This window comes from Cynocephalus volans, chromosome 1, assembly GCF_027409185.1.
Source record: "Cynocephalus volans isolate mCynVol1 chromosome 1, mCynVol1.pri, whole genome shotgun sequence".
NCBI classification, from domain to species: Eukaryota; Metazoa; Chordata; class Mammalia; order Dermoptera; family Cynocephalidae; genus Cynocephalus; species Cynocephalus volans.
This window is the reverse complement of record NC_084460.1, coordinates 72,335,836-72,363,168: the sequence shown is the minus strand read 5'-3', so window position 1 is coordinate 72,363,168 and position 27,333 is coordinate 72,335,836. Positions and strand designations below refer to the sequence as shown.

Genomic DNA, 27,333 nt, shown 5'->3' with positions numbered 1-27,333 from the left:
AGGGCTCTCCATTCTAACTGATGTGCATGATGGTTTTATCTAATTTTCTCAGTGCCCATAGCAACTTCCTTAGGTCAGGCCACCTGCAACCTCCTGCTAGCAGTCATGCCCCCTAGCAACCTGGAAATAGAGTATTCTGCTGAAGCAGAAACTGTGTCACACTTCTGGCCTGTATAATGCCTTTCTATGGATTTAAGTATGAAGTTCCAAATTCTCGACTTGTCTTACAAGCTGTTTGTTTACTCCTGCTCTAGTGGCCATCAGTGCACCACCCCGTTCCCTCTCCCACTCCTGACACTACACACATCCACACACTCCTCTCACTCAGTGCTTCTCTCCTTCTTTTGCTCACTCAGCTCCTGCCATACTGAATGGCTTTCAGCTTTGCAAAAGTTTCATGTTTCCCCTGTCCTTAAGTCTTCTGTACATGTGTTTCACTCATTCTGGAATCCTCTGCCTCTGATTCCCACCTGCTATGTCCTTCCCTGCTAAGTCTTGTTCATCTTATAAGTGTCGGTCTAGTCTTTACTCCTCAGGTCTCCTGTGTGCTTTTTTAAGATCTGGAACTTCTTCTGTCACAGTACATGCTGCCCGTTGGACAGGGATGGCATTCACTCGTTTTCCTGTCTTTCTTCCTTATCAGGCCCTGGCCTAGGAATTACAGAAATATCTGTTTTATTCACTTTTTGTTCCTCAGAGTTCAGCACACATATGGCATACATTAGGCTTTCAATAAATCTTAACCGAATGTCAGAGTCTATAAACAATCTAATGACCTATCATTATTCTCAGGAGTGATAATACAGATCTTTTTTCTGGCAGGACAAAAAAGTCATAAAATTACTGTGGGTCCCTCTAACTGTCCTTAGGCGAATTCCATAAGTGGATAAACTTTGACTATGAAGCCCTTTGCTGTATGTGCAGTTTCTGTTTTAGCTCTCTGTCTCGGTGCCCTGGTACATCCCTGCATCTGTCATAACTCAGTAGTGCTATGCTTCCTGGTACTGTAATGTTTTAATCAAATTTAAATGTCTTTAAAGAGTGAGCTTGGTCTTGGGAATTGGTTATTGTGGGTAGGGCCTCATGCTCAGTGACTTCCGTGTTACCAGTTCCTTCCAAATTTCCAAGATAATGCTGACTGTAGCTTTAAAAAGTGACTGAAGAACTTATCAAGAGAAAAGGCACACTAATTCTTAATCATTTAGAAAGACGTATGTGTACTAAGAAATCTTAAGTCTTTTAGGAAACATTTTCAGTTTAGGTTGTCACTGTTTCTGGCATTTCAAGCTGTGTGATGCTCCTATTATGTTTTCTCTGAAATGACCTTATCTAGTTTATTTTTTATTTTATGAGTTTATTTGACAACAAAAAACGAAGTAAGTTTTATTGTAAAAGTTATATTTGGTATAATATAAAAACTTGAGAAAAATATAAGCATTCCATTAATGCTTATACTTCACTTTATAGTATTATGTTAAAGTTGAGTGGATTCACATGAGTATTGGACTTGTCCAGACTGATGGGAAAAGAAAGCAGATTACTACAGACTTTTAAAAAATCTTCACAAGAGGTGTAAGGATGTTTTTGTATGAAAGTCAGTTTTACTTATTATTTTGTTTAGTAAGGGATGGTTATAATCTCAGTAGTTTTGAGCCGTAATATTGAACTAAGTCGTTCTTTCATTTAAAAAATATATCTAGTCTGTAAATAATAAATTGTTTATAGTTTGTTTATAGTACCCAAGTATATAAAAATGAGCTTATTTCTTAGTTACTTTTTCGAAATCTCATGCTGTTAGACAGAATTTTTAAAGTAGAAATAATGTTTAAAATCACTGATAATCCTTGACCCTTCCATATTGTTTCATTCATAGCTGCTTTCATTCTTTATACCCTTTCAGTATATATCTAGAAGCATTCATATCTATCATTTGTTTTCATAATGGTCTGTAAACAATTTTGTGTTTTTTAAATAACACTTCATTTGAAACATGTTTCTGTATCTTTTCTAAATAATTATTTTCATACTTGTCTAGATACAATCTGATATAAATCAATTTTTAGATAGAAACTATCATTTCTGGCTTGAAACTTTACTTTTTATTCTTTTTTTTTCTTTGTAGTTTAACCATGTTCTTTATTTAGCAAACCATTTTAAAGAGTGAATAGCTGAAATAGCTAAAACCTTACAAAATAACAAGGCATTGGTTTTCTTAAGAGTATGAATTACTTTTTATTCTTGAAGCTCATTTATTGTTAGTAATATGTCATAAGATGCTTATTTTAATGCCTAGCCTTTTATTTTAAGTATGAGACAATACCCACCTATCCACTTTATGGTAATCATTATGAATTAGTGGTATTTTTTATATAAAGAGAAGTTAAACAGGGGAAAATCAAATCACCTGATTTGCATATGGAAAAAAAGTCATTCCTGAAACTAACTTGATTTGTACTAAAAATAGAGACCTTAATTTCGTGCGGAAAAAACACAGTGTTTGGGTCACTGTGACCTTGAGTGATTGGATGATTTTTAAAAAGAAAGAAAGAAAGAAAAACAGTCTGGTTGGAAAAGTTTTTCTGCCAGTGAAAATGATATCATAGTTGGAAACATTTTCATATTGTGAAAGAAGAATCAGGAAAATACTACCACCTAGTAGTCAGGGAGTACCCAGAGTGGCCTAACTACATAAACAGCTTTCTGCACCTTCCAAAACTGCCAGCAGAAATGTCTGCAGTTTTTATGAAGAAAACAGATGTAAATGGGGGTGGCAGCGGTGGACAACCTCTGTGTGGTGAGAGACCCAAAAGAGGAAGGTTTCCAGTCAAAAGTAACATTTCTAAAAAAATCTTAATTATCTGTGAAATACATTAAGGTAAAAGCAGAGAGTAGAAAAGTTACAAAATCAAGTTTTAATTCTGAAAACTAAAAGAAATGCCTTTCTAACCTTTTAAAACTATTGATCATTTTCATATTCATATGCAGAATCTACTACATTGATCAATAATTCATGAAATAAGTAATAAATTTTTGAGATTTCTGAGATGGGGAAAGTGCTAGTCTTTATATATGATGAAAATTTTAGAAATGGCCAAATATTTGGGGTGTTTTTCCTTCCTTAAAAAAAATATTTCCCAGGATATTTTAAACAAAATTATGCATTCACACTTGCTTTTTTTTTTTTATCTATTAAAAGTAATGCTTTATAAGGAATCCATTTTCACATAAATCCTTCAAAACCATAATATTTTGTAGAACATGAGTGATTAATGTTTGCGTTTGTCATTTGACAACAGTAAAATTTTGGGTTTTTATTATAGAGGTATACTAAAATGACCATATTGATTCTTGAAATACCATTAATGAATGTCATGATTACATATTTCCTGCCTTATAATTTGTTTCCTGGAGTATCATGAAATCCAAAAGAAATGTGAATGAGTTACTTGTCCATGTCTTCTGATTTTGCTGTACAGATTAAATGTAGCTATATTTATAATATCTATATAACACTAAAATGTTACCCATTTTAATGAATAGTGTAATTATTTCAGCAACATTTATTTCAGAGTTTCAGTACAATAGGAATATATGGACAGAATCCTAACTATTTGGGAGCAATCTGGTAAAATGGTACTGGACTAATTACCTCATTTATTCTACACTTTAAGCTCTCTTTAAGGGTCTTCTTGAGACCCTAAAAAACCTAGTTGGTACTTGTGTATGTTTTTCGATCCCCATATTTAACACACATCTTTTTCTTTTGATTTCATTTTACCTTTCCAATGAAAAATTAATGGATATATAAGCAAAATGAGAATTTTAAGTGTTTCCTTTTAACAGTAATATAAATCACATTCAAAACTAGTTTGTTACAGCTTCACTGACTTAAGGTAAAATCATTATAATTTGTGAAAATAAAAAAACCCACAAGTGCTCATACCACTACTAGGTATTAAAATTGCAGTAGAAAGTATAGTAATTTTATTTATTATTTATTTATCAGCAGAATTTTTCCTAAAATGTCAAAACTGTAGGGATATTCAAGATTTGTTTGAGGGCCTGAGCAAATCTTAGTGTGTTTACCTCTCTTTCCTATCTGTCTTTCTTCACAGGCAACCCCCACCAAACACACACCAGAACAGATTGTACAGATGCCAATAGCTGCTTGAGGAATAGGAGAGATAAGTCACAAAGGAGAGCCTTTGAGAAACTGAGAGGGGGTGGGTGAGGAAGCAGTATTATACTTTAGCTTCTTGTTAATGGGATTTGTGGGGTAACTAATTAGGAACTGCATTAGGTGTTTTAATACAGAAGGTATCTTTTCCTGAAGTCAGTGCCACTGAATCACTGTCCAGATACCTATTTTATAGTCCTATAGTTTCTTGGAAGAACTCAGTGCCTTTTGGTGATATACTTTACTCAGCGTTTGTTTTGTGTGGTGATGTGTCGGTAAGAGGTCACATTGCCTCTGCCCTATTTACTGTAGGTGTCCGTCCTAAGCTTTTAAACATATTTATTTTATTACTAAATTACTATTCACATAACTGCTTTTATTTGTGTTTTTGCTAATAAGTCTCGTTAGCCATTTAAAACTGTTTTTTGACATATTTCTTTTTAATTTTATTTTCTGGTGTTATTCCTCAATAATATGAAATAAAGTGATCTTTGTGATTTATAACACTTTTTTTTTTTTGCCATATCTAGACATAGTTTGCTTTGCTTTATGATTCCATAGTCTAGAGAGAACTTTGTTCAGTATGCATACGTAGGTGATAAATATTAGTAGACTTACTGAAGTAATGTGCCTAATGCAGAAAATATGCTTTGAAATTAGATGATTATAGAATGAAAGCACATTGATGGCACATGCTTACTTTTGTTAATACATTTTTCTTCATTTATTAGATTCTCCTGAATTATTTTGGAAACTATGTACCTAATTCATGGACACAGGATAATGGCTGCACTCTTTGTGAATTTGATACAATTGACTTGTCTGCAGTAGATGTAAGTGTGATTGACTTCGTGTGAAATGCAGTAGTAAATAGTACATTGTCATGAAATGCAGTGATTTATAGGGAAAAAAAGCAAAGTATTTTATAGTTTTGATTGTATGGTAAATGATGGATTTATAATGTTAAAACATGGTTACACAGAAAATTGAGAGATTTGTGTGTTTCTGAACTGTTTTTGAAAGCAAAACCAGCTGATTATTGAACCCAGTAAGAGGAGCTTGGTTGTTAATATTTAATAGCTTGCTGTGATTGGGTATACCTGTGTTGTTTTAGTCTGTGAGCTTGATCCACACATTGAGAAAAAATGGTTACAATGCTTCAGCATTTTTATTGTCTAATTTTATCTGTGCTTGATTTTCAAGCTTGATGTAACAAATAATAATATATGATTATATTACTAAAGGACTGTTCTAAGTGCATTACGTATGATAACTCACTTAAGCATCATGAAAACCCTAAAGTAGATAGTGCTATTGACCTAGTTTTACAGATGAGTAAACTGAGGTGCATAAAAGTAAGTAACTTGTTGAAGGGAACACAAGTTTTATGTGTTGGGGTAGGAATTTGAACTTAAGTAATCTGGCTCCAGACCCTGTGTTCTTGACCACTGCTCAATTTTGCCTGTATGTCATGAACATGGCATATGCCAGGCATGGTATTCCTTATATATATATTTCATTGAGAATTATAGCTATATTTTATCATTTATACTTTGAGGGTGAACAGTTGGAAATATTTATTATTTAACTATAAAAAATTTGTATGGATTCTTGTTCTGTCATCAGCCAGAACAGTTTTAAGATATCTTGCAGTAGCATTTTTTCCAAAAAAAAAAAAAAAAAAATTGCTCTAGTAACTTGGAAGAATATTATATATATATGAACAATTATATTCTAGGGAGTGATTTTGTCATTAAGGCTGATTCTTTCCTTCGTTCCCCATAAGTTTAAGTGCCTACAGCATGACAAATAAGTAGGAGCAATATAGGCAAAAATAAAACTCCCAGGAATGTAGTTCTGGTAACTCCTAGACCTATGCAAATGCTATGTACTTTTACTGTAACATACTTAAGCTTCTGAATTAGTTTCTATGCTTATCCCTGTCTGAAAAGAGGATAAAGAGTAATTTGTATACCTTTAGGAGCTTCTGAATAGAGCCCTATTTTACTTGAAAATAAGACATTTTGGCTAGTCTCTCAAATAGTAAATGAATGTTTCCGATCTAGAAAAAAATGCCAGAATATTTCTGAATGAAGCTGCATCAGGAAGATGTATAAAAATTCATTGTGATCTTTTTTGCAGAAAGTAGTGTTGTCCTCTGGAGGGAGAGGAAATACTTTTTATCTGTTTTTTTGTTCCTTTTATATAAACTTTCTGTTACAAAGGTAGAAAAATATTTTTATTAAACCTTTTTATCTTTTGTTTTTTTTGCATGCAGCAGTAAATCACTTGATTCTTAAGCTATTTTGTCTTACAGTCTCTTAAAATGTGCTAGAAAGGAAAACTATTCATTCCATTAAGCAAAATTGTATGCTTTCTGTTAAATAAAATTATGTGCTATGTGTAATTATTACTCAATAGGGATATAAAAATTAAAATTGCGTGGATAGTTAAGGCCTACCATATTTGTAGATGTGGACCATAGGCAAGTTTCTTTTTCTGTAAAAATAACAGTGGCCATCTCAGAGGGTTAATAGGAGGGTTAAATGAAATTTTACACACACATGTATGATGAAAATATATGACAAAATGATATTTTATAAGTATAAGTGTTTTATATGTGTGAAGTTGTCAGCCTTTAATAAATGTTAACTGTTGTAGTATCATCTTAATTACATAAAAATCAACTTAGATTAATAATGGTGATGTAGCATGTTGAAGCCCAGCTCCTCACCTACTAGTTTATGTGTTCTGGGTTACTTAACTCCTCTAAATCCCATTTTCCTCATGTGTAAATTTGGGATGATAAATAACTTATAAGGCTATTATGAAATTGACATGAAATTCTCTTTTGAAAAGAGGGAGTTGTGTCTACTTTTTAGTTATTTTCCATATTAAATTGAGAACTCGTAGAGGGTAGATATTTTGTGTTTAGTTCCCTGTATTTGTTTATTCATTTAATAATAAATATTTGGGTGAGTGAATGGATTGATAAACTAAAGAACAACAACAATGTAGAAGGTATATTTCTATGCAAATGTTACAGGACAGATAATGGAAGAGTGTGTGAGGTACCATGTATGAAAAGATAGGAGAGGTACCTAATTCATCACTTAACATGTGGTGTTTAAAAAACTCTGTAATCCTTCACTTCAGACTTTAAGACATGGTTTTGGAAAGACAGTGTTAAGAAGTCTTCCATACAGTTCTGGTAGTAACACTGTTTGTTACATGGTAATTTACTTGTGTTTCTGTCTTGCCTATCCAGTTGTAAGTTTTTCAAGCCAGGAACTTTCATGTCTTTTGCTAAATGTTGCCCATCAGAGGCCTAACATGTATAAAGGATATTTCAGGAATTTTAATGCAATCAATGAAAAATCAACTACACACTAAAACATACCTAAAGAGGAATTGTGGAAAAATATGAAAACAGATACAATACATTAAGATAAAATATAGTCGTGGAAGGAAATAGCTTTCCTTATATATAATAATGAAGGAAAGTAAGAGACTATCAGTAAAATGAGATTTTCAATGACAGAAATAAAGGCTCAAGTCCTTCATGATTACTTCATGTGACTCCAAACTAATGCTGAGCTTCAAGCCATGAAAACAAAACGGGAAACACAATTAGCATTCTGGTTATTTAGATGGAGCTTTGAAGATACCGTTCAGATCTAAAGAAGTTAATTCAAGGGCTATCATTAAAAAAAACTTGACTATTAGAGTAGGCAGTATCCTTAACTACATCCATATAATAAATATTATCGTGAGTTTCCTCTTTAAACCTAACTCATAACCAAGATGTGATTCAGTAAAAGCACTTTGATGAGGTCCACAAAGATTTATTCCAAGTGTTAAAGAGCTGCCATAGAGCAATTTGGTTTTAGCAGATTATGTTGAACTGAGATTCTAGTGTTTTTTGCATTGTACTGATTAAGATTTGAAAAGAATTTAAAATAAAACCACACTAATGACAATTTGTTTTTATGTTTGGTATTAAAAAAAGGTCCATCCAAATGTAACAATAGGTGTTTTTATTGAGCAACCAACACCTTTCCTACCTCGATTTCTGGACATATTGTTGACCTTGGATTACCCAAAAGAAGCCCTTAAACTCTTTATTCATAACAAAGTAAGTATTTGAGAAGTGACTGTTTTATGTGAAAACTATTTTTGGTCTTTGGAACTATTTATTATTTGTATCTTAATAAATTCATTGGGCTAAATTCAGTCAATAATTTTTGAAGTAATTACAGACCTGCCTTTTTAGTACCTATGCACTCTAGAACCTAGAAACTAGCCTAATACTAGGATGAGCCACATGAAACTGCCAGTTTTTGTAGATCAAAATGACTGAATATTAAATGTCCATTTTCATGTAGCTGAACTCAAGATATAATGAAGATGTCAAATTATCTTATATTTCTTTGCCTTTGTGTTAATTCTGGTACTTTATTTTATAGAACTAGTCATTAAATTGTTTGCAACTTTTAAGATAATACCATAATATCAGAACTTGAAGCAATTTCCAATTAAAATATTGTTTTGATTAATCACATAATGGCATGTTCTTTCCCAAAGGATTTTGATACTGTCATTTCCTTTGGAAATATTCAGAGCCTCCCAAATACCTCCCACATATAATTTAAACTTAAAGACATTTTTTCTCAATATTTTTCCATTTATTTTTATTTTTCCTCTTAAAAGCAGTTGATATTTAACACCATCTTGAAAAACTAAATAGCTGTGAAATATGCCATGTTCTCTTTTCTGTCCTAATGCTAATTGTTTACCACTCTTCTTTTTTCCTAATGCATGTGCTGGCTAATCATTCACCTTTTCCAAACAATATTTTAAATTTACAGAAAATCAGCTTAAATGAGTTTAAGAGGGAGAAACGTTAAGTGTTTGTAAATTGTTGTAATATATATGTACGTACACTAAAGTGTTTTGTTTTTATGAATTGTGTCTTTTGCTTATATTTTTCCTGGTTGCATAAAGCTTCAAACTCCTTAGCAGGAGTTTTTATCTTCTCTTCCTTTGTTTAAGATTAATTCTATGTAACTTTTGTCCAAGTGATTTTAACAAACTGTGAAAAGCATCAAATTTTCAGCAAACTTAGTGGGACTTGACACATGAAAAACTTTAAAGTGCTGTAATCATGGAGATGTATAATCTTATCTGAATTTCAGCACAATTGAATCACACTAAATTGATAATTTTTATGTTGATGATTTTTCCATTATATTTCTATGTCAATAAAATTTCATTAAACTTCCCCTTTTTTTCTAAAATCAAAATTTTATATGTGACCATTCATTTTTTCTCTGACTTCAAAATTTTTATAGGATTTTATTTTGTGAAGTGTGATTATTTAAATTTACAACTCAAATTAATATATATTAGGTTTAGTAGACATTTTTTCTGGGTATTTTCAAACAAATGTCTAAGATTCTCAGGCTACAAGCAATTTTTCTCCCTCTAGTTAGAAACATTTTATAGTACTCAGGATTTAGGTATTTATTCAACGACCTGTGGAGGATTTAAATTTTTATGCAAGGACCTATCTAGCAGTAGATATTAAAAGAATTTTGAAGTGTCTTCTCTTTTAAGAATATTGATATGTATGTATTTTAGATTCTTCATGTAGCATTTAAAGTGGTATTTAAATACAATGTGCTTAATATAGTTATTATTTTGAGTGTAATTAAATGAATATGTGAACTGTGGAATTCACACCTTTGAATGTGAAGCAATCTCTACATATGAATACACAGTCATCTTATTTTCTCTCTAATTTTCAAATTTTAAAATATGTTACAGGAAGTCTATCATGAAAAGGACATCAAGGTATTTTTTGATAAAGCTAAACATGAAATCAGTACTGTAAAAGTAGTAGGACCAGAAGAAAATCTAAGTCAAGCCGAAGCCAGAAACATGGGAATGTATGTTTTAATAAATTATCTACTAAGGAAACTTTAAAAAGAAACAAACTATTTTTTAAAATTAGGATACTAAACTTGGGTGTCTCAACTATTTGTGTGTGTGTGTGTGTGTGTGTGTGTGTGTGTGTGCGCGCGCGCGCGCGTGCACAGATGCTACAGCAAGAGTCTGCTGTTAGATTATGTCTGTGTTTGATGTATATAAATGTAAAGGGCCATGGAAGTTACATTTTTCTTTTACTGGCTAGGAGTCAACTATAGTAAACCATGAGTTTGCTATAGAAGAAGATTTTTTTTTTTAAATACAAAGGTAAATGAATAGTGTGAGTGCTGTAGCAGTGACTTAAATTTAAGTTTACTATCTGAAGTTTGTGTGTGGCAAACTATGTGTTTTAAACTGTGGGGGAAAAAGAGTATTTCTTCTTTCCAGTTTCCTACTGATCTAGTTAATGCTGTAAACCCTATAAAAGGTTCTAGGCCCTTTTTATAGCCCCCTTAATACTTCAGACAGACAGTAGTAGTAAATAAAACTCTGGTAATAGTACAAGCAATTATTTATTCAATAAATGTTAATTGAATATGCCAGGCAGTGTGTTAAGAGCTGCCGATAAATAGGTAAAGACATGGTCCCTTCTTATCAGGAGATATTCTTACGTATTACTAACTCTAATGCCTTGTGCTGTGGAAGCTCAGGGCCCACAGTGGTGGATTCTGCCTGGGGTGGGGATGTAGGAATGGGTGGGAAAACAGGCCTCTGAAAAACCAAACTAATGTTATTTCAAATGGTTTCATAATTTATTCATGGGAGAACCCTTGGGTCCACATTCAGAATTTATTTTTTCTAACTTTTTGCGCAATTGTAACAAGGTTTCCTGTCTGGTGTCCTGTTTGGCAATTGCTTAGAAACAAATGTGGTGTGGACGTGCACACTGACAACAGCAGAAAGTAATAATTGGGACCCAAAGTGAGGGAGGGAAGCTCAGAGCTAGGAAAGAGATAACCCCAAATGCAGAAGCCATTATATGTGGAAGCATTTCACATGTAATCCCCATATCACGAGTGCTTCGTTCCTTGATATTCCTGATGATAATGCTATAGATTCTAGCTGGGAATGCAGTCATCACAGTCAATGCTCTCTGATAAGAAGACAAGGGAGTAACAATCTTAGAATTTTATGCTAATCAAATTTTAAAAGTATTGGTACTTAAAGAGTCATATACTTGTATCCCCAAGATTCACTTAAAACTGAGTTGCTGGATATCCAAGATTTTGCATTTTGTGTGCTTGTGTGTGTGTATATGCTAAAAACATTTTGATTTTGGGAAAATCTGTTGATAAATACATTGGGGTAAATTATTTTTCCCTTTCAGAGAGGATTAAATACTAAATTACAAATTGCCATTCTGACTGGATGTTTTATGCCTTAGGATATTTAATGGCTTGAAAACATCTTTTATCCTGCCTAAAATTTTAATGTTGATCTACATATGAATATCTGTGTTGGAAAGTTGACTATTTTGAAATTTAAGGCAATATTTATCTTTTTGGATATTGTCTCACTATTTTGATTGCAAAAGTATGTTACAGAAAACCTAATTTACATATGAACTTCATGTTAATATTTCTCAACCAGCAGATATTTATTTTATCTAATTGTTATTTCATTTTCTTTTTCAATGCCAGGGATTTTTGCCGTCAGGATGAAAAGTGTGATTATTACTTTAGTGTGGATGCAGATGTTGTTTTGACAAATCCAAGGACTTTAAAAATTTTGATTCAACAAAACAGGTACTGGCTAAGATTCAATATCCATTTATTATTAAAATGGTAATAATTTTCCACATCTGTGTGGACACACTGTAATTACTTCTTTATCTTTCATTAATTGAGGGAACTTACATTATTTTCTATACCTTAAAAAATGCCAATTTTAATTAATTACTTTTCTTTAAAAGGAGTTATGTAGAAATCAACTTGATGACAGCTAGAAGTATTTAATATTAGTTACAATCACAAATGTGATGTTTGTCACTTATATTCAGCCTGTTTTTCACCTATTTAAAGCTAGGTGAAATTGTGATATACTTGAGACTAGTAAAATCTAGGATTATTTTATTCTCTATTCTATTTATGTAGAATTTCATAAAACTTCTGACCTAAAAAGTAATTGCATAAAAAGTTATTATTCTTGGAGTCTGAAAGAAATTTCAGAGGTATAGATTATTCCACAACCACATTTGTAGTTTTATTTACTATTGAACTAATTATCACTAGGCAGTGCCTGTTTTCACCTCACTGAATTGCAATTGGAAAGAGACACCATGTATATCAGCTTATAATGATATTAATGTTCATTTGTTAATACTACCGCTACTACTAATGCTATTAGTACTACTACTAATAGCCTACTTTTAATGAGTACATATTAAGTGACAGGTATTGTTCTAACTACATTTAAATTATTAATACAATTATTTCTCATAATAAATAGAATGTTTAGCAGATGAAATGATAGAATGACTTTTATTTTGGTAGGTAAAATATATGGGAAATCTACTATGTTCTGTTAACCAACCCTATATATAACAAATATGCCACTGGAATTTGTCAATTTGAGAATTCAGTTTTTGTTTCAAAATCTAAGACCTCTCAGCAGCAATCTGTATTTACACTCCACTGTGTAACTATCTGTCCATTCTTAAATTATCTATCTGTAAATTATAGGCAGTTTTTCAAAGCATATGAATAAGGTTTTGATCATTTGGCAAGGAAAAGCAGTTGGAATACCAAGAGATACGGGATAGAGTATAACTGGTAATTGGAAAAACCTGGTGGAATTCAGTAATATTTTCTTGAATTCACATTGCTAATTTCCTCTTAATTTGTTTGATTGATTGCAGTAATGTGCTATTCCATATGCTTTTAATAATATTTAGATGTTTTTATTTTATGACACTTTGGTAGTTACGTATTAATTATTCTCCTAATAAACTGTTTAATGAATTCATTAGGTATTTAACAAATATCCCCTTTGATATTAATGGAAGGTTTTTTACCTTCTGAAAAATAAAATTTTTCTCATAAGGAACTAAACTGCCTTTTCCTCTTGAAGAGTCAGTAAAACTCAGGTTACAAGTCTTCAGTTACAGTGATCAATGGATTTCTGTTACTTATCAAAGATTTAGTTTCATGTGATACCTGTAGTTCTTGCTTCTGTATCCATGAATGCAATATCCATAAGAAATTTACTTATTCCAAAATGTTTTGAGATTTAGTAGACTTGACTGAAAGTTAGAGGGACAGGGAAAGGACACATCTTGTTCATGTGATTTTCCGGCATCTCATCAGCTCTCTCTTCCCTCTCCTCTTCTTATCTCTGCTATTTATTGCCTTGCTCCAAATTTTATTCCTTCAATTATATAATGCCCAGTGGTTATCCTGACATTTTCATTTTCAAAAACATTAAGGCACACAGCAGAAGGATTTTGGTTTTCCAAGTTTTTTGGTCCAATCTTTTTTAGGAGACAGCTAGGATGATAAATTATAAAATTGTTTTTCTTAAATATTTGATCTTGTCAGTTATTGGCAATGATTTATCATTCCCTAAATTAATATAAATGTAGATTATAATTTGTATTATTATTTCCAATACCGTAGATATTCCAAACAAAACAAAATATGTTTCTGGTTAATATTTTGCTTTAATAGGAACTGGGAAAAATAGACCAAAATGATCATTTCACACGATGTATATTTATCTGTTTTATTTCAGTTTTGTGTGTGTAAGAGAAAGGGCCCAGCTGGTCTTCACAAAATAAGGGTATTGTGAAATAGGTTTTTATAAAGAATGGTTGGCCCACGCACTTCCTCTTGTAGGAGTTGTGTGAAATTTTCTTAAAAATTGTACAACCCCACTGCATTTTAGAACTAATTCTAGAGGAACCTCAGATTTTACCTTATTTGGAACATGTTGACATTATAAATTAGATTTACCTAAGAAGAAATCTGGCATGTTTTGAGTCTGTAACACGTCCTTATCTCAGAGGGACAACTTTCCTGGTAGGTAGTGAGACAGAACATCTTATTTTATTTTTTAAAATAGGTAAAGGGCTAGAAAAATGGTCAGTGTTGCCAGGGCTATGTAACGTAGCCACAATCCATTTTAAAAGTTATAAAGAAAGGAATCATACATTAAAGTAATTTGGGACTTAATTTTAGGAAAACTGGCTTATTTACAAATATCTCAGCCCATCTTTATTTATTTATTTTTTCATTCAACAAATATTTATTGGATAGCTTATTGTACCAAAGGCTATTTGCCCAATGACAGTGAAAATATTTAATTTTATTGGGTATAATTTCTGAAATACTTGAATTAAATTTAAGTATTATTAAATAACTAAGGTATTTTCACTCTCTTGGATGTAAATAAGGTGCATTTAAAGTCATGTTTATAATTTCATTAGCATTTACAATGACTTTTTTTGTTACTCTTTATAAGAAATATGATTGAAAAATTAGCAGTGTACTCACTTATGAAAAGATGTTGGGAAGAAATTCCTTTTTCTATTTTATTTTAATTTTTTACATTAACCACATGTATGTTAAGTGAACTTTATTGTGTTATGTGTCGTGCTAGGCTCCAACACATAATTCTGTGGTAAGTTAAAAGTAAGTAATTATACTAGTATGGATTTTTTTCTCTCTCTCTCTCTCTTTAGAAAGATTATTGCTCCTCTTGTAACTCGTCATGGAAAGCTATGGTCTAACTTCTGGGGAGCATTGAGTCCTGATGGATACTATGCTCGATCTGAAGATTATGTGGATATTGTTCAAGGGAACAGAATGTAAGTTACTTGATTTAATCTTGTAATATAAAATACATAATCTAATGTTCTTGTTAATATTACCTTAATTCTTTTGTTACATATCACTTTTCTTTATGTTTAATGGAAATTTGAGAACCTGAAGACCACCTGGGATCCTGAAATACCTGTGTAGAACTGATATTTTTAAAGAATTGTTTTTAAAGTTCTAAATCTTCAAAGGAACAAACTCATTGTTGTGGGAAATGCTAAGAGTATGTGATTACTATGGGTACTTATCTTACGGTGGTTAGAAGAGTAATACTCTTAAGTTAAAAGTTTGAAAAGGGAATTTATTTTAGCTACTTTATGTAATGACCATTTTTAAGGGTTGTTTTGATAGCTTTAAAAAGTTATAAATAAGCAAACCATAACACCACCAACAACAAAACTTCACTATTCCTGATTGCATGAGTTTTCTGTGTGAAATAGCTAATACTCTGCTTTAAAGGTAAATTTCTTTACCAAAATGTGATTTCCATTTCTAGATACTGAAAAGAATATACATGCTACAAAATATGTGCATGATTAATGTTTATTTCAGAGACAATGGTTGATATTTTTTAAATTAAAAAATAATCATGGTTGAAATAGTTTCTCTAAGGTAATATCTGGGAAATATATCATTCTTTTTTTCATAGAGATGATGGACCAGAGTGACCGAGTCATTAAGTGCTTTGTCTTAGTTCTCAAACATGTCAGCCAATTAAAAAGGGGAAACATACTGTAATGACTAGAAATATGTGACCTTAAATTTAGAAAAAAATCATACTTCTCTTTGTACAGCTGAGTGGTAAAAAGATGTTTGCTTGTGAAAACAGTCATTGGTGTAGAAAGCTTAAAATTTGAATGATGTAAATATGATAAAGGCTTTTTATTTTTTTAGCTGAAATTAAAAAGCATGATAGCCCAGAAAATACTATTGACATTATATTCTGTTGTTTCAAAGTATTTGTATTGACTCTGGATGATTTGTGTCGACCACATGCCTGATGTTATCTGTGGGCACAGCAGAAATGAGTGTTTATAAGAGTAGTATGGAGAATTGATGTTTCAAGTTGCTTAGAAATCACTGGTGGTTTTCTCTCCAACCTCCTATCATTGTTGTCTAAAGTATAAGGAAAAGAATATGGTGGAGGCATATAAGAATACATTTCATGTCCAAAAGCTACAGGACAGAATGACGTCTCATGAAATGTGTATATGTATTTTTTTACTTAAAAATTGAAACACTGCACACTCCACCAGTGATTAATTTCTGAATTCAGCTGACACATTGTATACAGTAGCCCTCCTTATCTGTGTCAGTTTCAACCATGGTCCAAAAATATTCATATATTTTGAGAGAGAGATCATATTCACATAATTTTCATTATAGTATGTTGTTATAATTGTTCTGTTTTCTTATTAGTTCTTGTTGTTAATCTTTTCCTGTGCCTAATTTATAAGTTAAACTTTATCATGAGTGCATATATGTAGCAAAAAACATAGTATATGTAGGGTTTGGTATTATCTGTTGTTTCAGGCAACCACTGGGAGTCTTGCAGCGTATTCCCAAGTGGATAAGGGGAGACAACTGTACTTCTTAAGGCAGTTTTCTTTGGGGCTATTTTAGTGAGGCAAAATGATATCATATTCCTTTTAATATCTTACTGTATTTCCTCGGTCAAGATCTTGCTTTGCAGTTCTCTAAAAGCAACAAGCACAGCCCTTCAGGCAAAACTCTTCTTATGCTGTTCTTAGGAAATGAACAATGTTCAGAGTGAGGAGGTAGGTGTGGAAAAGAAGAAAGGAAAAAAGAGTCTCCTAATACTTATGCATTTTTTCATATCTCCCTTTTTCATAAGATGGCTTAATGAATTTCAAGAGAATATAATTTAGGAAAATTTTAGGCTATATTCAGTGGTGTGCTGGTAAGTATATAACAGCTGGCTCTTGGGGGTGGGGGATACACTGATAATGTTTGCCAATTTCTGTGTAGTAAATACTTTTACCATGGCTGATTTCAAGTTTCAATTGAGAAATCACTGAATGTGAACTTGGCACTAAAAGTCAGCTCTGGGGAGCCAGTATGAGCCAGCTCTATTGCACCAGTGGTTGTATTTTTGCTATCAAACTCTTTAATATTAAATAGAAACACATTATGTACAACAGAATATTATGCTCTAACTGCAACAACTGAGAGATGACAGCCAAAAATGTCAAACAGATACCGGCTCTAAATTGAAGTTTGTCTAGAGAGAGATTTGTCTCTTAAATTTCATAAAATATAGTATATACCAAGTAATCTCATATATTTGCCAAATGTCATTAAATGTGGTTGTGTGTTGATTGAATATATATTTGTATATAAAGTTTAAATACAAAGCATTTATTTTAAAAACATAAAAATAAAACATGTTGTATTTGTGGTATTTTAAAATGTCTTCTTTTTACTTTCAGAGGACTATGGAATGTCCCATACATGGCTAACGTGTACTTAATCAAAGGAAAGACACTCCGATCAGAGATGAATGAAAGGAACTATTTTGTTCGAGATAAATTGGATCCTGATATGGCTCTTTGCCGAAATGCTAGGGAAATGGTAAGATAAACAATTATGACTTGCTTGAATGTTCTCATAAGATGGCTTGCTTTACCAGTTGGTGTGTCATTGTGTTTTGATGCCCTTTTCCTTTCTAATTTGCAAATACTAGCCAATTTTTTTGGTTCTGTGTTAAAAAGTTGGGAGCAATTTTGGGGAATAATCTGTGAACATTTACCAGTAGAAACTGTTTGAAAAATGTTAGGTGTAGTATTCAGGCTGACTCATAAGCAACACAGTAGGATTTCATTGAAAAAGATGAACTTGTTATAAATAGCTTTGCTCTTTTAAGAATACATGTTTACTTCCATTTGAAATTCTATGGTGAAAACTCAAATTAATTAAAATTCATTAGATAGAGCCTGAGTGAAATGATCATAACCGTTTAAGAACACAGTTATGTTCTGAAATCCATGTCCACATTTTCTCTAACTGGTGTACTTTATATCATTATTAACTTCTCATTTTTAAAGAGCAGGTTCCTTACTGTTAAAGTGGGAGAAGGGTGGAGATATGTAGTATATTAATCTATTTCAAAAACTAATGATATATTGGTGTTCTTCAAATATACCTTTGTTGTAAAACTTAAATGAGTAGAAAAGAGATTGTTTTTCAAAATGCATAAATATGTTTTAAAACACATTTGTGTGATTTTCTGTTTTAGGAATTATCGGGTTATTTTATTTCCAAATTAGATAAGCAATTGTGATTTTTGAAAAAATCAGAAAAGTTGGCAAGTATATTTTTCTTAGTTTAACAAGGCATGTGTTGTTTGAATATGTTGGTTTCTCCTACACACTCATGTGCGTTATCATCGAGTACCTCAGTACCTGTGGTTGTATTTTGCACTCATGTTCGGCTAATCTGACTCAGCAGCACATCCTGGAATGGCCTCTCTCACTCATTTTTTCCTGCGTCTTAATTATGTGTCTAATGAAAGTTCTGCTAAAGAATGAGCTTGGATTTATGTTTGACCAAAAAAAAAAAAAAAAAAAAAAAGAGAAAGGGCTGAAAGGGCTGGAGATGTTTCTTTGTGTGCGCTGTAAGCTTTGCTTGTTCTGCATGTTGTCTGTGAAGGACATGTCATAATGTTAGCTTTTGATGACGAGCTGCTTTTTTTATTTACCAAAAAATACCTGAGAGGGTGAGTGTGCAGGTCGACTTACCCAATGCTTCTCTTCATTTTAGACTTTACAAAGGGAAAAAGACTCCCCTACTCCGGAAACATTCCAAATGCTCAGCCCCCCAAAGGTGTTCTTTTTATTTATTTACTTATTTATTCATTTATTTTTATTTTTTTGTTTATTAATATTAAATATGGTATATTGACTATCGGTAAAGTTTCTTTAAGAGCCTTCTTTGCATTTAGCTTGGTAAAATGTTGGTATACATCAGTTAGTAATCGTATATGTGCATGTGTGTTTTGTGTAATGGGGGGGCTGTGCGATAGTCAACTTTTTGTTCTTTGAACTGATTCATATTTTATGGTTAACAGGTAAGAAAGTTGAACCCGAGTCCCTTTCACTCTTTCTTTCTAGGTTTTTTGTTGTGTTTTTTAAGGAGGAGAAGAGGTAGGAGTAGATATAGGTATAAAGTACATACATCTTGATTAAAATGAGGTTTGGGTACTCTTCATTGATTTGTTAATCACTAACCTTTTTACCATTAAAACAGGTGCAAAAAGAAACAACCTTACCTCAGTGGTGTTTGCCATATTTATTTGGTGAGGCAAGGATATGAGACTGGTTTTCTTTAGCTGTCTTTGTAATGCATGATGAATTTGTGTGTGCAGACTTTAAACATTAAAGCAACAATAACAAAAAAAATAAAATAGCCTGATGAAATAATACTTACATTTTGAGTTCTTTTATAAAAATGTGATATTGTATTCTTTGAAAGGGAAAGAAGCCAAAAGAGGTTCAAGTCATTACACTTTGGTGTCTCAAATATTTCTGCTTTTAAACAGAATTTTTTTTTTTCTCGAAGTCTACATCTAGGATCAATAAGAAAGGGACAAAACCAGTACATTCTTCTTCTCTTTTTCAATTGAGTGTCAGTGCTATCTATTAGTTTTGTGTGGTATCTGAATTCATAATCAAAATTTTATTTCTTTTATTTTAAATTGTGCACATTTTATATGACAAAATGCATGTTCATGAATGAAATATAAAAATTAAAATTAATATCTCCTATATATTTTTCCATGGTTAAATTTTTTTTGTACTTTAAGATTAATACTATTATTTTTTGGCACCTAGGGTGTGTTTATGTACATTTCTAATAGACATGAATTTGGAAGGCTTTTATCAACTGCTAATTACAATACTTCCCATTATAACAATGACCTCTGGCAGATTTTTGAAAATCCTGTGGTATGTATTTCATATTCAACTTCACTTATTACTTACTTTTCTATAACTCTAACTAGATGTAAATCAGTTGGGTAATAATGTAAAAATGTGGTAGGAGGCTTTTTAAATAATGACATAATTGTATTTCATAATCTTTAGAGTAGATCTAAACTTGACCAAGAACATTTTATATTAAGACATATATTAGGTTTGGGGAAGGAAATTATTAGTTTCTTTGATTTCTTCTAATCTTTTTTATGTTTTCAGAAGCACTGTCTGATTTTTATTCACAATTTTAGAAAAATGTTTACAAATAGCTCACATATTTTTATTTTCAGGAAGAAAAATCAGGAAGTTAGACTGGGAAAATACATCTTAGTTTATCATTTTGTTGATTATTTTGACAATTTTGTGAATGTAAACCAAACATAGCCAGAGAAAATTGCAGAATAAGCTGATTCAGCATATGAAGAAAGTGTTGTTGAGGAAACTATTCCTTTTGAAAGTCTATTTTTTTTTTTTTTAAAGATTTGAACTATACAGTAATTAGCTCCTTTTTTGTTTTATGGGAACTTCTTTTCTTTAGTCAAGTTGGCACATTATTCAAGTGAAAATACTCTCTTGAATAATCATCTCTGTAACGCTGCTATTTATGATTTTCCCCGTGCCTATAGTAAAAATTTTAAACTGCAAAGACTCAGATGAGAATAATCTTTAATTTATAAGAATAGTTGAGATATCGGAATAGTAAATTTAATAGTCTCTAAGCACTCTGTTGAATAGAATTTTTTTTGACATTTTGTTATTTTAAAAGTACTTTTGTTCCGTTGTAGCTGCAAATCTTCATCTTTCACAGGAGTAGAATTGAAAAAAAGGTTTTTGTTTTTTTGTTTTTATGGTGAGGGTGGAATTATATATTTTGCTTTGGACTGAATCTCTTCGTATTTTGAGGGACAGAATTATTTGATTACTTGGGAATATTTGCTTCCTAGTAAGAGGTCCTAAATTATTCTCTGAATTGTAGACATTTTTGTAAGAATCCAAGTATTTGGAGAGTATGCAATGAAAATATCAGAATTGAGTAGGAATTGCTTTTCTTTCATGGCTTTCTTGATTCTTTGCTAAATTAGCCTGATCAATGTGCCTCATAAGGTATATTCTATAACAAAATATTTAGTGATTGTTCCATTATCAGAATTTCTAAGAAATTAGTAAAGTCATGGTTTGCTCAATAACTTGAAAGGTGGTGTAAAATGAAAAATTAGTATTAATACCCTAATGTAAAAACTTAGGGACTTTTTCTTTAACTTAAAAAAAAATCAACAATGAAGCACTGTAAAAAAATACTATAGATAAAGAAAGATTCTTAAATCTTAAGAATCTTTACTTCTAATTTTCCCCCTTTGTTTGGAATTAGAAAACTAATAAATGTTAGAGGGAGTAATGACAAGTCTGATCCTTAAAATTATATTCTATGTATAAATTAAATTTATTAAAGAATTCAAAGATAGCTTTTGTTCCTCTACATCAGCAATATCCGAGCGACATATAAACAAATATGCAAAACAGAATGACGTAAAAATTATCCTGGTATAAATTATCAGTCCCTCTGAAATGTAATCTCAAATATATTTCAGACATGTTTTTTGAAACATATTTTGATTGGGATTTTTTTTGAGTCCATGCCTCAGTTCTTTCCTGCTGGCTTCCCTATATTGGTACTTCATAAAGAGAAACTTAAGAATTTGGTTAAATAGTCTAAATACGTTTAAGAAGAGATCTTTTTGGATACTTAAATCATTCCATATTTTAATATATTCATATTTCAATAAATACCCATATTCAAATAAAGCACTCGATCCAGGGAAAGGATTCCTTAACAGAGATATCTTTGTGTGTGTTTTATGTGCCAGGGAATGGTCAAAGAGAAGAATCAGATTCATTAATCAGAATGAAGAGGAAACATGTTTCAGTATAGGACCCTAAGCCTTAATTTTAGTAACTAAAAAAAGTGAAATGTTATGTAACCTCATGATCATTCTTTGATAGGTATTAAAAATTTAAGTGAAGGCAGAAACTTCAAATAAAAATTCAAAATTTCAAATTAAAAATTTCATATAAAAAATCAAAAACTATTTTAATGTAGTGCACTGTGGAAGTAAGTCTCTAGTTAACTAATTTACTAATTTTTACTAATGTTTGTTGATATGATTTTGTTCCTTGTCTTAGATGTGTAAATACATCTAACACATGTATTTACCTATCCCTATGTATATGCATAAATATGGCATGCAAATATAATCACTGTTAAGATTACTCATTTTAAAATTCTGAGATATAAAACTTCATAAATAAAAATTTTGTGTTTTATAGAATGATGTGCACATGCACAGATCAGGCAAAGATTAAAACATATACTGTAGTTTCTGAAAATTCTTATTTTGTCCACTACACACAATCATTTATAAATTATTTGAATAATTTCTAAAATTTAATACTTTGTATTTTCCAGGAAAGTACTTATAAAAAAGGTATTTGCTTTAATACGTACAATTTTTTTTTTTTATAGGACTGGAAGGAAAAGTACATAAACCGTGATTATTCAAAGATTTTCACTGAAAATATAGTTGAGCAGGTTTGTACTAGTAATTATTAAGATGTATAGAGCATCTTTGCTGTATTTTCCAGAAGGGAATATTATTAATGCAATAACTACTTTAGCAGAAGATATTGTGAAAGTGGAGAAACTATCCTTTAGATAAAATTCATGTGGCTTGATTACTAACTGTACAGTCTTATGGATCATATAGCTGTAAAAATGTAGAACTTGGATATTAATAATTTTAAGATTGTGCCTTTTTAAAAAAGCACGCTCCCAAGTTTTATAGTTTTCTGAAACCACTAAAAATAAGGAAACATTGACAGATCTCTGATGTAGACCTTTTTAATGAAAGTTTATCTTTGAAAAAAATTGAGCTCTTTGAAAGAAAGTCTTTTCTCAGAGAGGTTTTTATTTTTTTTCAGTGATTTATTAGTCATTTATTCAGCATTTTTGAACCCTGCTGTGTTTTAGACACTGTGGAAGACTCTGGAGACAGATGAATATGAGGGAGCCCTGTCCTGGACAACCCCACAATCTAAATGGGGTGCCCTGCAAGAAACCAGATGACACTGAGTTAGAGATTGGGTGATACATCCTGTGGTATAGCCACACAGGAGCATGTTGTTTGTTTATTTACTTATTGAAACATAATTGTACATATCTGCGGGGTACAGCATTGAATATCCATACCTTTGTGCGAGATGTGATGCCCAAATCAGGATAATTAGTATATTCAGCCTTACACATTGTAATCATTTTTTGTGGCCCTTTACCAATTTCTCACTAAACCCCCCTCCCCTTTTCCCACCTCTGTTGGCCTCCATCAGAGAGATTTTTTTAAAAATGAACTCTATTTCAGTTTAGTGTTCAAAACTATTGCTAATATTTATTTTTGAGAACCTAAGATGTCATCAGTTCTGAGATGCACCATCATTTTATGTACCATTAGAAAGAAAAAAATACTGCCAGTTAAATGTTGACACAATGTTTCTAGTCATCTAGTATTTTTGATTTTTATACATACTGGAAGAGCTGTTTTAGGCTTATTAAGCCACAGATGTTATTATGCCTTCTAATGGTGATGTCATGTTTTATAGCCTTGTCCAGATGTCTTTTGGTTCCCCATATTTTCTGAAAAAGCCTGTGATGAATTGGTAGAAGAAATGGAACATTATGGCCAGTGGTCTGGGGGAAAACATCATGTAAGTTGTAATTTCACACAAAGAACTAAAATGTGTTTGTGTTGGGGGCAGTGAATAGGAAGTAGATATGCCGAGAGTTCAGAGAGGACATGTCCTTTTGGTCATACATGTCTGAGTCCCAGACGTAAATGAACTGGCTAGCCAAGACTAACAGGAAAATTCTCAATCTAATCTGCCACTAGCTAATTGTTTAACACTTAAGAAGCTATTTATTCTGTCGGGGCCCTGCTCTTTTTTAATGCACGTTTTTATACCAGATGGTCCCTAAGAGTCAGTGTCCTGATGCTGGAGGTGGTTAGGTGATACATGTCTTTATTAAGTGATATTTCTCTTCTTCAAAGTCACTTTTTATTCCCTGCATCTTCCACAGTGAGCTGTAGTGAAAATACTCAGTAAGATGCTTTATCTGGCTGGCTGTCAAAATTATTTTTGTTTGTGTAAACATGGGAAGGAGGAATCTTTTTGAGCACCTTTGGTATAATTCAGTTTTGTGTTTACTTTTGATGGTTCGATGTGTTTCTTTTCCTCTGAGAACCCACAGATGCCATTTCCTTAAAGATACCAAGGAATTTTAGTAGAATACTTTGAAATATTACTGCCTCTGCTCAATCATGTCCCACATGTAGTTAGCTGATCAGGGAGAGGGGAAGTTCAAGGTATAAGGAAGGACTTGAAGTCAGTAGGTTGTGGGATAATGAAAACAGTCACTGAAAGACTTTGGGTGTCATGAAATAGAAGTGAGGAACACAGCAGGGAAAGGTTGTCTTCAGTGGCTGGTAACCCAGATACCAGGTAAGTGTAATCTGTGCTAACCAAGCAGCTCAGACTGCTTGAAGGGTCTGTGTAAAAATAAAGGAACACTTTTGGGAGGAAATGTGAGATCTTAGGAAGTCTGTTTTTACTTACTTTATAGCTAAATCTCACATTCACATTTAATAAATAGGAAAGGAGTCTACAACTCTGCAGTAGTTTGCTTCATCATTCATACATTTGCAAAGCCTTGTTATCTAAGTTATTTTGATAGTTTTACAAATAAAGTAGATGGTACATCATAATTGAACAACTGTTATTTTTATTGCCCAATATGATCTATGGTTGAAAAAAATACCAAGGTAATATAAATGTGAACTGCACATGGACTACACGGTATTATGTCATTAATGCTGTTTCTAGGATAGCCGCATATCTGGTGGTTATGAAAATGTCCCAACTGATGATATTCACATGAAGCAAATTGATCTGGAGAATGTATGGCTTCATTTTATCCGGGAATTTATTGCACCAGTTACACTGAAGGTCTTTGCAGGCTATTATACAAAGGTAGTTATCCCCCCACCCCTTCCTGTATACTCCTTACCAAATTTTACACAAATGTGCTTTTTTATGTTTTTATTGACAAACAAATCCACTTGTTTACTTTGCTTTTTTAGGGGTTCGCGCTACTGAATTTTGTAGTGAAATACTCCCCTGATAGACAGCGTTCTCTTCGCCCTCATCACGATGCTTCCACATTTACTATCAACATTGCACTTAATAATGTGGGAGAAGATTTTCAGGTAATTATGTGTCTTATTGTTCTAGTTTTTCAAAAGAAATGCATAATTTATGAAAGGGCCTTTGTCTTAGTTTCTTTTTTAGATTCTGCTTAGATGACATGATTTGAATTTTGCCACTGATTAAAAATAATAAACTGAAACATTTATTTGTTTTAACTTTTTTAGGGAGGTGGATGCAAATTTCTAAGGTACAATTGCTCTATTGAATCACCACGAAAAGGCTGGAGCTTCATGCACCCTGGGAGACTCACACATTTGCATGAAGGACTTCCTGTTAAAAATGGAACGAGATACATTGCAGTGTCGTTTATAGATCCCTAAGTTATTTACTTTTCATTGAGTTGAATTTTCTTGTGGAATGGATGATTGGCATGATCGCATCTTTGAAGTTGTACTTGAGAAGATGAGAGGAATATTTAAATAACTTCAACAGAACAACTTCACTTTGGGCCAAACATTTGAAAAACTTTTTATAAAAAATCGTTTGATGTTTCTTAATGTCTGCTCTGAGCCTTAAAAAACAGGTTGAAGAAGAAAAAGGAAAAAAGTAAAATAAAATATTTATTTCTATGCTTTATTGTCTTTGAGAATAATGACAATTTTCTGAATTTGTCTTTCAAGTTGATAAAATATTCAGGTACAAATGTACAAGGGACAAATAAGACTAATAATATTTTCTTATTTAAGAAAAGCCCAGGAAGAATTTTATTTATCAGTATGTACTGGAAATGTAGAAAAAATGGATGTAAATGAAAATCATCAGGTTTTGAGACCTTGGAAATCTGATTCTATCTGAGTTTGTATGTAATTGTGTAAGTACTTTTTTGACCACCCATGAAGGGCCTTTTTATAGTAGTTACTAAGGGAACACGAAGAAAATACTACACAATGTTTTTCCTCAAGAAACTTAGTAGAAAACACAACTGAGGAGCATATCCAGTTGAAAGCAATTTGGTTTAGATTATGAGACAGGTTATTTTATGTTTGTAATAGAAATTAAACCCTATGTGCCTTCAGATGAGTCTCCCACAGTGGATTATATCAAGTTGGTATTAGATTGAGGAAAGCTCACAGGCCTTTCCGTATCTACTGCTATATCAGGTATCAGTTTAAGATTAGCAGGTGTCCTTAAGTCAAAACAGGTTTTGCTTTATTTCATTTTTTTTTAATTTTAGAAAATAGTGAGGAAAAAGATAAAAATCATTGAGATTAGTAGTGCATCTTATGATCTTTAAAAATCTTTTAAGTACTTGAATTTTGTATCAGGACAAGAAAGTAGTTGAGCCTACCTTCTTCCCTGTGCCCTTTGTCTCTCTCCTTATTCTTACTTGGGGGAGTTATTTTTTCTATTCTTGTCGTAATCTCCATGTTATTCTTCCTAGTGTCTTTGTTAATTCCCTCTATCCTGCTTTTTAAAAATCCCCAAAGTTGTTGACTTGATTTTTCACCATTTCTCTGAGTAATGTTTAAATATTCTTATTATAGCTACAATTTTTAATTTAAAGATTAAACTTGAAAAGAAGTTCTTAATCTTGGTGCGAAAATTCATTTTTCTAACACCATGTGTTAGAAAATTATGAAAAATAAAGTAGTTTAAAACAAGTTTTTGTCATTCTCTTCATTATTGATGATTTATCATTAGAAGCGAATGTATGCCTGAACAGTCTGAAAGAATATCTGGATATAAAGGCTATGATTGTTTTCATTTTGCTTGGTAGATTTAATAATGTATCAAAACTCTATTTATTGAATTTATAAATTGAATTATAAAATCTTCAATCTTGAGTGACTAGGGATCTGATCTAACTCGTTTTAAAGTGAGAAAATAGAGGCCACACATTTATTCCATATGTGTTTATTTTTTCAGTGGTGGTTTTTGAGTCTTTATTAGGGGCCAGGTACTGTTCCAGGCATTGAGGATATAGTGATAGACAAGACATTGTAGTCACTGGCAGATGGACTTAGGAAACAAGGGAGTTGGATTCTATCTCTGTTCTCTTGTTTGGTGGCACTTAATACCCAAAATAAAGTCCTACTATCCATTAACTAGG

At 31.9% G+C, this 27,333-nt stretch overlaps 1 protein-coding gene across 4 annotated transcripts in view; it reads left to right on the top strand.

Moving 5' to 3' along the window:
- The window catches only part of PLOD2 (procollagen-lysine,2-oxoglutarate 5-dioxygenase 2), an 85,067-nt gene extending 58,304 nt beyond the window's left edge, over positions 1 to 26,763 (top strand). Inside the window, exons 8-20 of one of the 4 annotated variants that reach the window (XM_063096046.1) lie at positions 4,909 to 5,010; positions 8,187 to 8,312; positions 10,004 to 10,125; positions 11,806 to 11,910; positions 14,844 to 14,969; positions 17,430 to 17,571; positions 18,760 to 18,822; positions 19,830 to 19,943; positions 22,492 to 22,557; positions 23,622 to 23,726; positions 24,900 to 25,046; positions 25,157 to 25,282; positions 25,448 to 26,763. In XM_063096046.1, coding sequence (XP_062952116.1) covers positions 4,909 to 5,010; positions 8,187 to 8,312; positions 10,004 to 10,125; positions 11,806 to 11,910; positions 14,844 to 14,969; positions 17,430 to 17,571; positions 18,760 to 18,822; positions 19,830 to 19,943; positions 22,492 to 22,557; positions 23,622 to 23,726; positions 24,900 to 25,046; positions 25,157 to 25,282; positions 25,448 to 25,603 — 1,500 coding nt within the window. In that variant the 3' untranslated portion in view covers positions 25,604 to 26,763. The remainder of the gene's footprint in view (positions 1 to 4,908; positions 5,011 to 8,186; positions 8,313 to 10,003; positions 10,126 to 11,805; positions 11,911 to 14,843; positions 14,970 to 17,429; positions 17,572 to 18,759; positions 18,823 to 19,829; positions 19,944 to 22,491; positions 22,558 to 23,621; positions 23,727 to 24,899; positions 25,047 to 25,156; positions 25,283 to 25,447) is intronic. The other 3 variants (XM_063096047.1, XM_063096048.1, XM_063096050.1) reach the window with 3 other exon arrangements.
- Positions 26,764 to 27,333: the final 570 nt, after the last annotated feature.